Source organism: Mobula hypostoma, chromosome 16, assembly GCF_963921235.1.
Source record: "Mobula hypostoma chromosome 16, sMobHyp1.1, whole genome shotgun sequence".
In the NCBI taxonomy this organism is placed as follows: domain Eukaryota; kingdom Metazoa; phylum Chordata; class Chondrichthyes; order Myliobatiformes; family Myliobatidae; genus Mobula; species Mobula hypostoma.
The window spans coordinates 14,311,124-14,329,239 of NC_086112.1; the positions used below are offsets into that span (position 1 = coordinate 14,311,124).

Sequence of the window (18,116 nt, forward strand, 5' to 3'; positions counted from 1 at the left end):
TTTAAGGAAATAAACTACTTCACTTAGGTTGCGAATGTGGAACGAGCCTCCAACGGATGAACAGATTCATTTGTAACATTAAGAGAAGTTTGGGTAGGTACATGGATGGGAGGGGTATAGAGAGCTACGGTCTGGGTGTGGGTAGATGGGACTAGGCAGAAAAATAGTTTGGCATGGACTAGATGGGCTGTACAGCCCATTTCTGTGCTGTAGTGCTCTGTGACCCTCTTTGAAACAAGACTCACAAATGGCTCCAGTACCTTAATAAGTATCTTCACACTTACTTCTATTCACTTATTGAATGATGTAATCTGGATTTGTCAACACCAGAAGCAGGAATGAACCTAAATAAGTTTTAAAATATTTATATCTGGAAAATAATAGACAATAGACAATAGGTGCAGGAGTAGGCCATTCGGCCCTTTGAGCCAGCACCGCCATTCACTGTGATCATGGCTGATCATCCACAATCAGTACCCCGTTCCTGCCTTCTCCCCATATCCCCCGACTCCACTATCATTAAGAGCTCTATCTAACTCTTTCTTGAAAGAATCCAGAGAATTGGCCTCCACTGCAACTCTCTGGGTGAAAAAGTTTTTCCTCAACTCCATTCTAAATGGCCTATCTCTTATTCTCAAATTGTGGCCTCTGGTTCTGGACTCCCCCAACATCGGGAACATGCTTCCTGCCTCCAGCGTGTCCAATCCCTTAATAATCTTATATGTTTCAATCAGATCCCCTCTCATCCTTCTAAATTCCAGAGTATACAAGCCCAGTCCCTCCAATCTTTCAACATATGACAGTCTCGCCATCCTGGGAATTAACCTCGTGAACCTCCGCTGCACTCCCTCAATAGCAAGAAATGTCCTTCCTCAAATTTGGAGATCAAAACTGTACACAATATTCCAGGTGTGGCCTCACCAGGGCCCTGTACAACTGCAGAAGGACCTCTTTGCTCTTATACTCAACTCCCCTTGTTATGAAGGCCAATATGCCATCAGCTTTCTTCACTGCCAGCTGTACCTGCATGCTTATTTTCAGTGACTGATGAACGAGGACACCTAGATCTCGCTGTACTTCCTCTTTTCCTAACTTGAAACCATTCAAATAGTAATCTGCCTTCCTGTTCTTGCCACCAAGGTGGATAACCTCACATTTATCCACATTAAACTGCATCTGCCATGCATCTGCCCACTCACCCAACTTAAGTCATCCTGCATTATCTCAACATCCTCTGCACATTTCACACTGCCACCCAGCTTTGTGTCATCTGCAAATCTGCTAATGTTACTTTTAATCCCTTCATCTAAATCATTAATGTATATTGTAAATAGCTGCTGTCCCAGCACCGAGCCTTGCGGTACCCCACTAGTCACCACCTGCCATTCTGAAAGGGACCCATTAATCCCTACTCTCTGTTTCCTGTCTGCCAACCAATTTTCTATCCATGTCAGTACCCTACCCCCAATACCATGTGCTCTAATTTTGCCCACTAATCTCCTATGTCAGAACTTATCAAAGGCTTTCTGAAAGTCCAGGTACACTACATCCACTGGCTCTCCCTTGTCCATTTTCATAGTTACATCCTCAAAAAATTCCAGAAGATTAGTCAAGCATGATTTCCCCTTCATAAATCCATGCTGACTCGGACCGATCCTGTTACTGCTATCCAAATGTGCCGCTATTTCATCTTTTATTATTGACTCCAGCATCTTCCCCACCACTGATGTCAGGCTAACTGGTCTATAATTCACTGTTTTCTCTCTCCCTCCTTTCTTAAAAAGTGGGATAACATTAGCTACCTTCAAGTCCTCAGGAACTGATCCTGAATCTATAGAACATTGGAAAATAATTACCAATGCATCCACGATTTCTAGAGCCACCTCCTTAAGTACCCTGGGATGCAGACCATCAGGCCCTGCTGAGCCCACACCTCATCAGCCTTCTGTCCCATCAGTCTATCCAACACCATTTTCTGCCTAATGTGAATCTCCTTCAGTTACCCTAGGTCCTCTGGCCACTATTACATCTGGGAGATTGTTTGTGTCTTCCCTAGTGAAGACAGATCCAAAGTACCTGTTCAACTCGCCTGCCATTTCCTTGTTCCCCATAATAATTTCACCCGTTTCTGTCTTCAAGGGCCCTACTTTGGTCTCAACTAATTTTTTCCTCTTCACATACCTAAAGAAGCTTTTACTATCCTCCTTTACATTCTTGGCTAGCTTGCCTTCGTATCTCATCTTTTCTCCCCATATTGCCTTTTTAGTTATCCTCTGTTGCTCTTTAAAAGCTTCCCAATCCTCTGGCTTCCTGCTCATCTTTGCTATGTTATACTTCTCTTTTATTTTTATACTGTCCTTGACTTCCCTTGTCAGCCATGGTCGCCCCTTACTCCCCTTAGAATCTTTCTTCCTCTTTGGAATGAACTGATCCTGCACCTTCTATATTATTCCCAGAAATACCTGCCATTGTTGTTCCACTGTCATCCCTGCTAGGGTATCTTTCCAGTCAACTTTGGCCAGCTCCTCCCCCTTGGCTCCATAGTCCCCTTTGTTCAACTGCAATACTGACACTTCCGATTTCCCTTCTCCTTCTCAAATTGTAGATTAAAACTTATCATATTATGGTCACTACCTCCTAATGGCTCCTTTGCCTCGAGTTCCCTTATCAAATCCGGTTCATTACACAACACTAAATCCAGAATTGCCTTCTCCTTGGTAGGTTCCAGTACAAGCTGCTCTAAGAATCCATCTCGGAGGCACTCCACAAACTCCCTTTCTTGGGGTCCAGCACCAACCTGATTTTCCCAGTCTGTCTGCATGTTAAAATCCCCCATAACAACCGTAGCATTACCTTTGCGACATGCCAATTTTAACTCTTGATTCAACTTGCACCCTATATCCAGGCAACTGTTTGGGGGCCTGTAGGTAACTCCCATTAGGGTCTTTTTGCCCTTACAATTTCTCAGTTCTATCCATACTGACTCTACATCTCCTGATTCTATGTCGCCCCTTGCAAGGGACTGAATTTCATTCCTCACCAACAGAGCCACCCCAGCCCCTCTGCCCACCTGTCTGTCCTTTCGATAGGACATATACCCTTGAATATTCATTTCCCAGCCCTGGTCCTCTTGCAGCCATGTCTCTGTTATTCCCACAACATCATACTTGCCAATTTCCAACTGAGCCTCAAGCTCATCCACTTTATTTCTTATACCTCGTGCATTCATATATAATACTTTAATCCATTATTCCCCTCACCTTTCACATCGATTCCTATTGCTCTTGGCCATACTCTCCGATCTCTTCCTGAGCTTTCTGCCCCGTTAATTCTGTTGTCTTTCTTAACTTTCCTTATTCTCTCTTTTCTTTTACCTTCATCCTTATATTTCCTCTCCTCCCCCCCCCCCCACTACCTAGTTTAAACACACCCATGTACCAGTGGCAAACCTGCCTGCCAGAATGCTGGTCCCTCGCCTGTTAAGGTGCAACACATCCCTTTTGTACAATTCATCCTTACCCCAAAACAGATAAGTAGGATTGAAACACAGGCAAAAATGGCAGAAAGACAAACTATAAATACTTACAGCTAGCAAATTCATGATGGTATGACCTACATCTCCAAAGAATGCTTTACGGAATCGAACACTCATTAAGGGACAAGGATAAACTGTGAATGAAAACGCAGACCAATCAATACCTGCACTGGTGGGTGGGACAAATGGAAATAAGTTAGAAGCAGCAACTTCAAGGCTCATATGTCATTACTTGCAGATTTCAAATTAGAAACAAAGATTTATTTCAAGCCACAAACATCTGGCAACCTAAACCAAGGTACTCTAATCAACGGATATAATAGGTCCATTTCCCATTGTAAACTACTACAGAAGCTTCCTGTGAAGATTTTAATTATACATGACACTTCCTTCTTGAATTATGACAATTATTGGCATCACATATGATTATCATCATTAATCCTCAAGAAAATAAAAAAAAGAACGGCAAATGGTGGAAATAAAAAAAAGAGAACACTGGAAAAATTTGGGCAGTTGGGCAGCATAAAGAGACCGCAAACAAAGGAGCTTCATCCTTTGTCCCAAGAAGAGCAACACAAGCCTCTCCAGAAGACTATAAGACAGAGGATAAAGGTTTAATTGCTGGGCATTATACCCATTTATTAATGATACATTTATTAAAGGAGATTGAGAGGAGATTTAATAGAGGTATACAAAGTTATGATAGGGTAAATTCAAGTAGGGTTTTTCCACTGAGGTTGTGTGGTACTACAACCAGAGGTCATGAATTAAAAGTGAACTGTTTAAGGGGAACATGAGGGGAAAGTTCTTCACTCAGAGCGTGGAATGAGCTGTCAGTGCAAGTGGTGCAAGCAAACTCGATTTCAATGTGTAAGAGAAGTTTGGACAGGTACATGGATGGAAGGGGTATGGAGGGTTATGGTACTGGTGCAGATCAAAGGGAGTAGGCAGATTAAATGGTTCAACACGGACTAGATGGGTCAAAGGGCCTGTTTCTGTGCTGTACTCTTATATGACTCTATTGAATGATAGAGGCAAACTGTGCCTTATTTTGCTAAATCTACATTTAATTCTGTTCACTACTCCAAAGTAACTCATAACTCTATTTTTTCATCCCAGTGAGTTAAAATTCTATACCATCTTTCTATTTCACCCAAGTCTTACTCAAGTAAACAGAAATAATGTAGAATCTAATGGAATTAACCCCAGGAATAACGCATCAGTTCCTAATCATTACATCAGACAGATAAGAATTATAAACATGCGAGATTCTGCAGATGCTAGAAATCCAGAGCAACACACATAAAATGCTGGAAGAACTCAGCAGGTCAAGCAGCATCTAGATGAATAACAGTCAATAAAGGGTCTTGGCCGAAAATGACGACCCTAGATCAGAATTAGTTTACTTTATTGGCAAACAGGTTAAAACTCACCGTTGTATTCTGCTCCTAATCTTAGCATGAGTCGAATGGGAAACACCTTTGCCCAAGGTATTTCTAATTTCTGAATGAGAATTCCAAATAAAAATGGGCTAGTAGGAATCAGTAGATTTGCTAGTGTCTGAAATGTTGGCATAACAAAAAGGAATCCACCATGATCTTTACTACCTAGAAAACTTTCTGTGAAGGAAAACATTCCTAAATTTCCAATGGTTTTTCCTGTTGAAGGAAAGAGAGAACAATTAACAAGTTGTTTTCAAGTGATCAAATTCTAGCAGATTTAGAAACTGAATATATCAATCACCTTAAAACCATATAACAAAGGAGCAGAATTGGGCCATTCGGCCCATCAAGTCTGCTCCACCACCCTATCATGGCTGATTTAATTTCCTTCTCAATCCCATTCTCCAACTTTCTCTCCATAACCTTACTAATCAACCTCCAATTTAAATATACCCAATGACTTGGCAATGAATTCCACAGATTCACAAACCTCTGGCTAAATAAATTCCTCCTGATCTCTTTTCTAAAGGGATGTCGTATTCTGAGGCTGTGTCTCATTACCTAATCAAATAACACTAGAACAGATTCTTTTAAACTGAGATTAGAATTACTTATCTGTAATGTTAAAACTTACTAAATACATTTTAAGTCCCAAATTAACAAACATTCAGGGTAGGACCACATGAAAAAAACCCAACTGAATGTTAGGATTAAAGTATACTTTAATTAATTAGTTATAAGATGGGATGTTGAATTCATACCTTTGGAAGCATCCTGATATAGTTTAACATAAAATTTAAGGATGTCTTTTGGAATTGCGCTTTCTTCAGATAAACACGACAACAAAATAACTACTTCGGCCTGGCCTACACCATGTAATCCATTAGATACAAAGCACCAGCATTTATTTGAAGCATCTAGGTATATAAAAGAAAGAAAAATAAAATCAAAATTTATGACTTAAATATTGATTAAAATTATAATATTTTTTGGAAAACAAATACAGTGGATTCTGGTTAATTTGGGCACATCGGGACCAGAACATTTTGGCTCAATTAAGTGGCTACCCTAATTAGCTGAAATTTCACGGAAATAATTAAGTGAAATAAAAGATAAACTGTTTAACTGAGTAACAATTTATTATTTAAATGAAATACAAATAAGAACACTACCAATACCTCTACAGTACTATAAAACTGTACTAGTTCCTAGCAGTTATTGACAGAGGAATTCATCTGCCGTGTTCTTTTGATTGACTGTATGTAAATGACTCCTAGTGCAGATAATGGACTGTCTCCATACAATATTTTAGACAATTGCATCCTCCAAATTTTCATTTTCATTGTAACATTCAAGATGATTATTGATACCTTCATCATTCCTAATTTGTTAAAGTAGCGAAATCATTTCACCTTCATTCCCAGCCCTTTTTGGCATCTCCAAGCCAGAATGCTTGAAACTGTAGTTGACAACTCCAAATTGTCTTACTGCTTATTTCTCGCCAACAATCAGTGACAAAAATCACTTTTTAAAAAAACACAAAAACATCTAATGTTATTCAAAAACGGATTACTCTAAGCATGGAGTAGTGTCTACTAGCCGTGCAAGTGCACACTACTGATGTAAGATAGAAATTGTTTGCCGACAGTCTCCTGTGCCAACTAAGCAGCATGGTATTCCAAATAAAAGGAGGGAATTCCAGCTTTCTTTTCGATGTAGTTGATGAAATCTTTTCTTTAACTTTAAACTTTTAACTTCTCTTTTTGATTTTGTTCTTTATCAGTTGACCCAAATAAACGACTGTCTCCTTTAACCAATCACCGAATTAACTGGAATCCACTGTACTTAATAGTGTTAATGCCTTTGAAAAATCATGTGTATTGAAACACTGCCTGTCATAAAATCTCTCAGAATGTTCTGAATGGAAAGTCAGTGTAGGTTAAAATGCAAGTGGTGTTTTAAAAGCTCGAAATGACAAGAGATCAGTGGGAGATTAGTGCAAGTATTATTGCTGGTCATTCTGTGAGTGGAAGACCCAGAGATGAAAGAAAGGTGGGAAAAGTTGGTAGGTATTAAAAGGAGTTTAAAAAGACATTATTGGTGTTTGGAAAATGGTGACAGGTCTATGGTTAGGGCAAAAGGTGACCAAATTTAAACACTATTTTTTTTTCTGTTTTCCTGAAGGAACCAATATCTTGAATTATTAAGGCACACGGCATTTTAATCTACATGATTCCCCTCAGGTAAAAATCAGGACAGAACCAAGCAAAATTTTGAGGCAGAATTCTACATCAGGAAAGGAGTGATAACTGAAAGATGAGCCATGTTAAAGTCTTCTAAAATGGCAGAAAATGTACCAATCATGACAGAAGCTCTTTTCACTGTTGCAGCTTCTTTCTTTTGGGTATGATTGGAAAGCTGATTCAAAAAGTTGTAAGGAAAATAGTTACAGGTTTGAGAATACACATTCAAGAGGGAAAGGTGTACATGGAAAAATCAAATGAACAGATTTTTTGAGAATACTGGAGAATTTGAAACTCCAGGTCAATGAAAGGTTAGCAAGGTTTGACTAAGAGGGACCAGCAAAGGAAAACTGGTGCTTCACAGATTTATATCGATAGGATTATGACAGCAAGACATCGCTATGTGGATCACCGAGAAAAAAGGTAAAAAGAAGAGAAACACCTAACTTTAGGAAGTCTAAAAGGGAGCAGCAGCAACTGATCAGATAATTCTAATCCCAGTCTATTAAATAGTTGCTCTGGTTATTGGAAGGATTATTACAATTGGTTTCTAATCACAGGTTTCAAGGGCTGGTACATACCATGAAATAAAGGACTCAGTGATTTAGATTTAACGTAGAAGATATGATTTTGTACATGATGAAATATTTGCCTGTCTGGTGAATATGAGAAAAAAAAATATGTACAACAACAGAAGGTATTGGATCAATTGGCCAGGTGGAAAAGGGCTAAATAGCACAGTTTGCTTGAAAGTGAGGTAACACATTTGCAGGAGAGCAAACAAGGCAAAGGAATATACACTCAGCGGTCTCCCGATTGGGTACACCTGCTCGATAATGCAAATATCTAATCAGCCAATTGCGTGGCAGCACCTCAATGTATAAAAGCATACAGACATGGTCACGAGGTTCAGACCAGACATCAGAATGGGGAAGAAATGTGATCTAAGTGACTTTAACCATAGAACGGTTGCTGGTGCCAGACAGCATGGTTTGAGTATCTCAGAAAGTGCTGCCCTCCTGGGATTTTCACACACAGGTCTCTAGAGTTTACAGAGAATGGTGAAGAAAACAACAAAGCATCTAGTAAGCGGCAATTATGTGAGCAGAAACACCTTGTTAATGAGAGGTCAGAGGAGAATGGTCAAACTGGTACAACAATAATAATGCAGAAGAGCATTTCTGAACTCACAACTTGTTGAACCTTGTAGTGAATGGGCTACAGCAGCAGAAGACTATGAACATATACTCAGGTACCTAATAAAGTGACCATTGAGCATGCAATATTTTATTTTTATTGAGACACAGTGCAGGGTAGACTCTTCTAGCCCTTTGAGCCGCGCTGCCCAGTTAAAAAGTAGATTCTGTTCACTGCAGCAAAGGCAAAACCAATAACAGGCAACAAGTGTAAATGGATGACCACAGTTAATATTCCATACTGATCTTTCTAGTGCTGAGGAGAGGTCATTGACCTGGAACTGTAGAAATCTAACACCAGAATGTGTGTATCCTAGATGGTGTTCACAAAGGAGTGTTGAACTTTTAATCCCAAACTGACCTCCAACAGTACTGGCCACTTTTACTGAGATGCTTGAAAGAGTTAACTACCTGAGTGGTTGCTTTGTGGCAAAAGCAAAGGATACTTAAAACAACATCATCTGGGAAAACTAATTCTCTAGATTAGCATAATGATAGAAAATACAACATTTAAAATCAAAATTCTGGCCATAGATCTAAATTTCCATATAACTGCAGAAGGAAATTACCTCAATAACACAAATAAAGAAATATAACTAATCTTTTAATCTCAGTGTTAAAGAGACTGTGTTATTTGGTGGATCTACTCACAATTCACAAATTTCACATTTACAATAAGATTGGCATTCAGCACAAAGGTCAAAGGATTTGCCTCTCCGTCTTCCAGCCGTAACAATGCCTGGCTCTGAGTTGGATGCTCCTCCACCACTGCTCGACCTCCACAGTAAGTGCACAGGGAATAAAGCAGAGAGTGATTGTGAATACTGAAGATATTTCTACAGAATACCAATTCCATCAATATCATCTTTAAGAAATCCGGACACAGAACCTTCACATGTCAACCATGGTACAAGAGCTATAAAATGCTACTGCAATGTTCACTAATGCACTATTATTTCAGTCCAGATTGCACGCGTAATTTCCAGAAAAGATGACTGACCTTCCAACCTCACGATCAGAAACATGAGAGTTCTATCTTTGAATCAAGAGGCCATACATGACACACTATTAGTAGATACAAGCAAAATATACCAGTTGAATTAAACATGCCACATACCCAATGTTGTTGGTTTTTATAAACATCAAATGACCATTTATATGAAAAGCATCGACTAGCAAAACTACAATGTGAATTTGTTTACCACCCAAAAATGAGAATGAAGACCTGCCCAGAAATAACAGAGCACTTGAAAGGTAACAGGATTCTGTCCTGATGTTATTCCCTATTGTTAGAAACATCACTCAAAATAGAGAGATTCATTTAAAGTTAATATTTGTAAAGATTAGAATCCTTTTGGTTTTTAAGAAATATTCAGTTAACTGCTATTTGATTTTGCTATGGATACGATTGCCACAAATGCCAACATATTAATGGCCAATATGTCAAAGTTATTTTAAAGTACAATTATACTTTGGGAAACATGGCATTTTAAATTGTACATATTATGTAAAAGTAATAGCATTTTACATGTAACAGTTAACTCTGATTTTATTTCTGAATAATTTGAATGAAATGTAAGAGATAATGTTATTCAGGATTTTAGACATTGAGCATTACCTTCTTTCTCTCCTGTTGCTATGACAATTGGTGGAAGACCATTCTCATTATCTGGAATGAGGCTCATAACCTTTGGAACAGACTTCCCAATGGCAGTCAGTGCTCTATAGTCTGTTCGAGAAATGTCAGCCTTGACACCATGAACATTTGCTAAACCTGTTGTTACAGCCAAATCAGTCTTCAAGGCATCAACTTGACTTGTATGATCAGAAAGTACTTTATCTCCTGCCCCGTGTGATGAAGGCTATACATTGGAGGGAAAACAAAACATTGAGCTTACAGTGATTCAGGACTCTCCAAAACTAGATGCAAATACACTTCAGTCTATCTAAATAAAATACATCACAAACATGTAGACTTGCTGTTTAAAGGGGAGATAACTCAGCATTCAGAGATACCATTTTTGTCTCTTGAGCGACGTTGGGTACATCTTCTGTTGTTCCTGTGCCATTGCCAACCGGTGAATTTGCCGTCATTGTTGTTGGGTCTGCCACTTCTCCATTTGGCAGAATACCATCTGCGAACCAAACCCTTCTGTGCTCTCTGGGAAAGGTGCCTGTAGAAGAAGAAAAACCCTTAGAGCTCATACATATCACACAGAACCACAAATAAATCAGGGTTATTGCCTCTATTCTGGGTTTGGAATCACAATTTAAATAGGTTTAGCTATCAAAAACAGTTTAACATAAAAGACCAGAAATATCAAAATAGAATAGTTCAAAACCAAGCTTAATTATCAACACTTTACTCATTTGTGGTGTTCAAAGATCCAGAGAAACACACAAACCCAACTGCAATTAATAATCTAAGCATCACAAATATTCAAAGTTTATGTACACAACTTAAACATTTGATTAAAGACAACTTTCTTTGCATATGCTACCAGTGAAGTAACAATAATTTTCTTGCTTGAGAATTGGTTTAAACCACAAGTGGAATATCAGTTAATGTGATAAAAAGGATCAAAAGGCACTGGAGAGGGTGCAAAATATTTTTATCACACCAGAACTGCCAAGTTACACTGTCAGGAAAGGATTATACATTTTCATTTATCATCTTCAAGGTGACCTGACAGGAGGGCTTTAAGTTATGAAAAACCTTCAAAGAGAAGAAACAGAGAAGATGTTTCCCACAAGAGGAAAACCAGAAACCATTTATATAAGACAGTGATCAGAATAAAAATCGGAAGTCGAAAGGAATCTCTGCCAAGCGTGGGAAGAATGCAAATTCAGCCCCATGGGCACTACTTGAGACAAACATACAAAGAAGGAAATAAAAGGTTAAACTAACAGGATAAAAAATAGAAACAGTTCTGACTATTAACAACTGCATGTACTGGTTGGGTCAAATGGCCAATTTCTGGTCTGTAAATTCTAATAATTCTATGTTTTATCCACTCAGGATTATATCCACATACATTAGGATCAGATATAATCATACACCTTAAAATATTAATGCATATTATTGACGCATATTATTGACAAATATTATGCATTAAAACACGACTTCCAAAGTACAAGAAAATTAACATGTATTGGATCCTTAAATGCCAACAGCTTCATTATGAAATAATTATATACAAGTTCTTCATGTATGTCAAAATGCAAAACATTTCATTAGTCACACAATTAGCAAATTAAATCTGTAAACAGAGCAAAATCGCAGTATCAAAGGGACATCACAGACTGCTGTATACTTTGCTTCACAAAAACATGCTTAAACCCTGTCACTCTGGACACAGCGCTGAAGCCCAAAGGCTTCAATATCCACCAAAAAGACATGACAGCTGATTCTTTTAAAGTTAGAGATGGAGTATGTTTCATGCTTAACTCATCATGGTGCAGAGACGGAAGTTGTCTCAATCCTGCTCACCCAACCTGGAACATCTAGTGCCGTCATTTTATCTGCCTAAGGACTGACTCACTGTCATCCTGGTAGCCGTGTACATTCCACCTCTGGCCAACATAAGTCAGGCACTAGAGGACCTGAGAACCGTGATCAGCAATCATGAAACAACACACTCTAATCATTCCTAATTATTGCAGGAGTTTTCAACCAGGCCAACTTGAAGTCGTCTCTGAAAAACTACCACTAACATATCACCTGTGGAACCAGAGGCGCCAACACACTTGATAGTGGCATAGTAGTTATACCACTATCAAGAACATTTACCATGCAATCTCACACCTGTACTTTGGAAAGTCCAATCACCGGGCTGAACCTCCTCCCAGCATATAAGCAGAGACTAAAGACCATAGCATCAATGGTGAGGACCAAGAAGGTATGGTCAAGAGAGACAGAGGAGCACTTACATTCGGTGCACTGGACAATATTCAGGGATTTATCTTCGGATCTGAATGAATATGCCACAGTTGTCACTGACTTCATCAAGACCTGTGTGGACGAGTGTGTGCCTTTGAGAATATGCTAGACATACCCAAACCAGAAGCCGTGGATGAACCAGATGATTTGTAGTCTCCTGAGGGCTTAATCTGCAGCATTGGCTTCTGGCAGCAGCCTCTCAGGGGCCAATCAAAGGTGTCACCTTTGTTAAATGTCATTTTTATAATTGCAAGACCATACTGGACTCCAACAACTTTGTGCACTGCAGGTCTACCCCATCAGTGAGCTGTTTGTTGAAGTACCTGGAATGAGTGTCAGAGGAGCTGGACTGGGTGCAGACCATATTGCTGCCTGTTGCAGGAAGATATCGAAGACATAGGAGTTGGCATGCACAGGCTGCGTGCAATGTAACCGCAGATGATTATCTTGGCTGTTTCTCTGGTGATAGCAAGACACTGTTGGACAATGATAATACAAGATGCTGCAGGCCTGTTTCCCTTGTTTGGTGGCACGACACTCAGCAGGGGAACTACGTGGCCTCAATTGTAGCAAGGACCAGACGTGAAATTTGTTAACTTAGCAGCAGCAGTTCAATGCTCGTTATTTTGAATGTGCTGTGTAAGTTTTGCACCTTGGCCTCAGAGGAACGCTGTTTCATATAGCTGTATTCATTTATGGTTAAATGATAATTAAATTTGAATTTGATTTTTAGAATTTGATTATCTATAACTATACATGAAGTCCAGGTACGACCTACGGAAGGTTATTTTAAGAGCAAAAAAATTCTGATTGAAATTAGAGATTGAATCAGATGCACACCAGCTCTGGTAGGGTTTGCAGGCCATTATTTCTTACAAAGTTGATTATGGGCATTATCAACTTCTGCCTAGGCAAGGAGCTGAACCCGCTGCAATTTGTCTACTGCCACAATAGGTATACAGCGGATGCAATCTCATTGGTTCTCCACTCGGCCTTGGATCACCTGGACAACAGCAATACCAACATCAGGCTGCTCTTTATTGATTACAACTCCGCGTTCAACAGCATCATACCCTCAGTACTAATCAACAGGCTCCAAAACCTGGGCCTCTATGCTTCCCTCTGCAAATGGATCCTTGACTTCCTCATCCGGAGACCACAGTCTGTGCAGATCAGAAATAACGTCTCCTTACTGACAATCAACACTAGCGCACCTCCAGGATGCATGCTTAGGCCACTGCTCTACTCTCTACACCCACAACTTCATGGCTAGGTGCAGCTCAAGAACCATCTATATATTTGTCGGGAACACAATTGTTGGGAACATTTCAGATGGTGATGAGAAGGTGTATAGGAGTGAGATAGATCAACTGGTTGAGTGGTGTTGTAGCAACAACCTTGAACTTAAGACCAATGTATTGATTGTGGACTTCAGGAAGAGGAAGTCAAGGAAACACACACTAGTCTTGTATCAGCAGAAGAAAGAGTGAGTACTTCAAGTTCCTGCGTGTCAACATCTCTGAGGAACTATCCTGGGTCCAACATATTGATGCAATTACCAAGAAGGCATGACAGTGGGTATATTTCATCAGGAACTTGAGGAGACTTGCTATGACACCAAAGACTCGAGCAAATTTCTACAGGTGCACAGTGGAGAGCAATCTAACTGGTTCCATCACCATTTGGTATGGAGAAGCCACTGCACAGAATTGGAAAAAGCTGCAGAGAGTTGCGAACTCAGCCAGTTCCACCGTGGTTACTAGCCCTGCCAGCATCAAGGACATCTTCAAAAGGCAATGCTTCAAAAAGTGGGTCCATCATCAAGGACTCTCATCACCCAACATGTCAACATCTTATTGCTAATATCAAGATGATATAGGAGCCTGAAGACACACACTCAATATTTTAGGAACAGCTTCTTCTCTTCACCATCAGATTTCTGAATAGACAATGAACCCATGTACACTACCTCAATATTTTTTGCTGTAATTAATATTCTTATATGTTTCTTACTGTAACATATAGATTTTTTATAATGGATAGCACTATACTGCTGCCGCAACACAACAAATTTCATGACTTATGTCAGTGATATTAAACCTAATCCTAATTCTGATTCTGATTCAGAATAAAGGGGGCCTTTTCTGGATGGCTGCCGATGACGAGCAGGGGTTGGTGTTGGGTGCGCTTCTTTTCACTATATATGTTAATGATTTGGATGATGGAATTGCTAGCTTTGTGGCCAAGTTTGCGGACATACAAAGACTGGTGCAGGAACAGGTAGATTTGGGGAAGTAGGGAGTGTGCATAAAGACCACGTCAGATTAGGAGAATGAGTAAAGAAATGTCAGATCGAATATAGTGTAGGAAGCGCATGGTCATGCACTTTGGTAGAAAGAATAAAAGCATAGACTGTTTTCTAAACAGGGAGAAAATTCAGAAATCAGAGATGCAAAGGGACTTTGGAGACTCTGCAAGATTCTCTAAAGGTTAACTTTCAGGTTGAATCGGTGGTAAGGAAGGCAAATGCAATGTTAGCCTCAGAATAGAGGGACACCCATTTTACCAAACAGACAAGAAAGAGACCAATTCTACCATACATAGGGAATATTTTTGAAATGACAGTAAGACCGCTCCAACTGCACAAAATTGTAGCACACAAACCCAGCACAACCATCAGAACACTCATTTTGAGACCCAAAGGTCCAACAGACCACTTGGAGAACAGATGTAATATACCAAATCCAATGCGGAGATTGCCCCAAACACCATGCGGAATAGATGAGGAGAAAATTATCCATGAAACTACATGAACATCAGCTATCCATATGAAGACACAATCCTCTGTCACTCATTTCAGTACTCGAGACCAAGAAGGATACAAGTTCATTTGGGAAACTACATAACTCCTGGCAGAAGTACAAATTAGTAAGGGTGTCAAAGGTATTGGGGACAAGGCAACAGAATGGGGCTTAGAGGGATAATAAATAAGCCATAATGGAATAATGGAACAAACTAGAAGGGCTAAATGGCCTAATTCCACTCCTACGTCTTATGGTCTTATCATTTTAAGACTTCCCAAAGTGACTTTCTGGGTGACTGTATCTTAGATAATGTGCTCTCCAGCAGATTTCACTTCTTTTCTCTGTAGCATTACTTAATCTCTTTTTTAGCATCTGAATTAAGTTCTACTTCTGGACTCAGTCCATCTGATCCCAGCTGAGACACAAAAGAGTGTGTGGATTCCTGCTCTCTATTCTGATTCAGTGGTCCCTTTAGGAACATGCATGCATAGATAATCACAGGAAGACACGAAGCTGGGCTGTGATGCACCCCACCATTGTGATTTGTCTCTGAACGAGTGGGATATAACAATGGGGAACTTACGCTTCCACTGTAGAAAAGGCAAAATAGCACATAAAGATTAGTATTACTTGTCACATGTACATTGAAACCTACAGTGAAATGCATCATTTGTTTCAAATCAAACCAGCGAGGATTGTGCTGGGCCGCCACACTTCTGATGCCAACTAGGCATGCATTCAACTCCTAACCCTAACCATAGGTCTTTGGAATATGGGAGGAAACCGAAGCACATGGAGGAAATGCACACAGTCACACAGCAAGAACGTACAAACCCCTTACAGACAGCGGCGGAGATCTCACCTCAATCTTACTGCTGGTGCTGTTAAGTGTTGCAGTAACTGTTATGTTACCATGCCACCACTTTAACAGAGCTGTTGCACAAGAGCTTGTGGTATTTGGGGAAAAGCCTGAAACATGGATTGAAGACCAGTTATCATGAAGATATCATTGTAATAAACTGGTCTTTATCAAGCTGAGACATCTGCCAGCAGAGTGACTCAAACATCCGTTATTGAACCTCAGTTATTTGAGGGAGGCATCGTGTACGGTATTCAGGGGTGTCAGTGCCAGGGAGGGAAGCGGTAGAGCATGCTGCAATCAGCATTTATACCTTACAGCATGATAAAGGTTTAGTGAGTGTGAGCAAAAACTTGTCAAATGGAGTCTAATGTGAGAACGTTGGAGGTTATACACTTCAGTAAGTGCATGAGGCAGACTTCTATTAAATGAGAGATCATAAAAGAGTAAACAGGGATTTGTGTCATCTGTGCGTGAATCGCAAAAGGTAAGCAGGCAAGTGCAGCGAGGAAAGCAAATAGTATATTGGTTTTTATAACACTAAATAGACTCATTGCTACAAATGTACGGGTGTTGCATGAGGAGTACTGTGCACAGATTTGGCCTTATTTTAAAAATGGATACAAGCATGGGAGGCATTCTGGAAGAGACTCACTGAGCTAATTCCTGGGATGAGAGAATGCTCCTATCACAAATTGCTAAAGATGGCTGTATATCCTTCGGAGTCTGGAAGATTGAGGGGTGGTCTTATGTAACAAAAGATGCTTTGTGAGCACAACAGAGCAGTGATCCCAAAAAAGGTCCATAACGAGAGCTGGGAAACACAGATGGCTTCATATATATTGAAGCCAAAGGCAAAAGCATCCTTTATGAAGTCCTGCACTGTCTTCACTGTCTGGCAACAGTCTTTAGCAATTTGGAACACTACATATTTTAAGATCAAGACCTCGAACCGAGTAGAAAGTTCACAATCTATTGTATAGCAGTGGTTCTTGCCATTCTAAATGCTTCTGAGAAACATTACTCATACAGTCATCTCAAGGCACTGGAAAGGTACCACCAGTACTACCCCAGAAACAAACATACAGTATTGTGACTAATTAGGCTCAGTCACCTGTAAAAGACAAGCCATTCATTCATTTATTCACAATCAGACTCGGAAAAAAAGGCACTCTGAGCAGCATCACAGATGCATCAGGTATGCAGAGCTCAATATTCAAAGATGTTAACATCTCCTTGAAAATTACTTTGAAAATAAATTTTGCCCACATCCAAAAAATGCAAGATAATTAGGTTTAACCTACTACAAAGAGCCTAACTATTCAATTTTGTAGTGCGTATAGTGCATCTTCTTTGAGATTTAATTGAAGTTAATTGACGCAAGGTTCCATATCAAAATAAAACTTTAATGTTCATATTCATTATGAAATCACAACCTTAAATGCTGTTACACACATAAAAGTTGCTGGTGAACGCAGCAGGCCAGGCAGTTGTAGCTTTATTGCTCTGTTCAAGAATTTGTTTACATCTGAGTTGCTACAACTTAGTGATATCCATCAGCATTATGACACCTGCAGCAAGATTAAGAGAACTGCACATTGATACTGCAAATTTACAAACTGCTGTCAAACAGGGAACCATTACATGCCACAAGTTGGAGTTAATGTGATGAGTCGGCTTTGCAATGGGTACAACGTGTGTGATTTATAATCCATCAGTACAATGCCATAACTTTGCAGGGGAAAATCAACTTAAAAAACAAGTTTTAAAATTGAATTATATTTCTGATGCCCAGGTTATCTGTGTTTGGTGTAATCCAGACTCTGTAAATCAAATACTGGTAAAGAGGCACTTTCTGTGCGTCAATTATCCAAGCTTTCCAAGAAAATTAGCAAAGCATTCTGGATTTCTCAACCAATTTGTTCAGTTATTCTGCTCTTAAGTGCTCTCAACTATTCCCTCTTTTAAAACCTTTTATTATTAAGATCGAAACGCTCACTTCGATATCAAATACAGTTTGATACCCTAATGATAATCACATTTCAAAGCAGTGAAACTAATGTACTGAAGGATAAACAACTCATGCTCTCAATCTTC

At 39.6% G+C, this 18,116-nt stretch overlaps 1 protein-coding gene across 5 annotated transcripts in view; it reads right to left on the bottom strand.

Annotated features, from left to right (window-relative positions):
• LOC134357239 (zinc finger FYVE domain-containing protein 16-like) overlaps positions 1 to 18,116 on the bottom strand; it is a 71,778-nt gene that overhangs the window by 24,951 nt on the left and 28,711 nt on the right. For all 5 annotated transcript variants that reach the window (XM_063068564.1, XM_063068567.1, XM_063068563.1 and 2 more), the window contains 6 exons: positions 10,433 to 10,590; positions 10,035 to 10,278; positions 9,068 to 9,193; positions 5,739 to 5,894; positions 4,969 to 5,193; positions 3,587 to 3,669 (listed from right to left, as the gene is read on the bottom strand). In XM_063068564.1, coding sequence (XP_062924634.1) covers positions 3,587 to 3,669; positions 4,969 to 5,193; positions 5,739 to 5,894; positions 9,068 to 9,193; positions 10,035 to 10,278; positions 10,433 to 10,590 — 992 coding nt within the window. The remainder of the gene's footprint in view (positions 1 to 3,586; positions 3,670 to 4,968; positions 5,194 to 5,738; positions 5,895 to 9,067; positions 9,194 to 10,034; positions 10,279 to 10,432; positions 10,591 to 18,116) is intronic.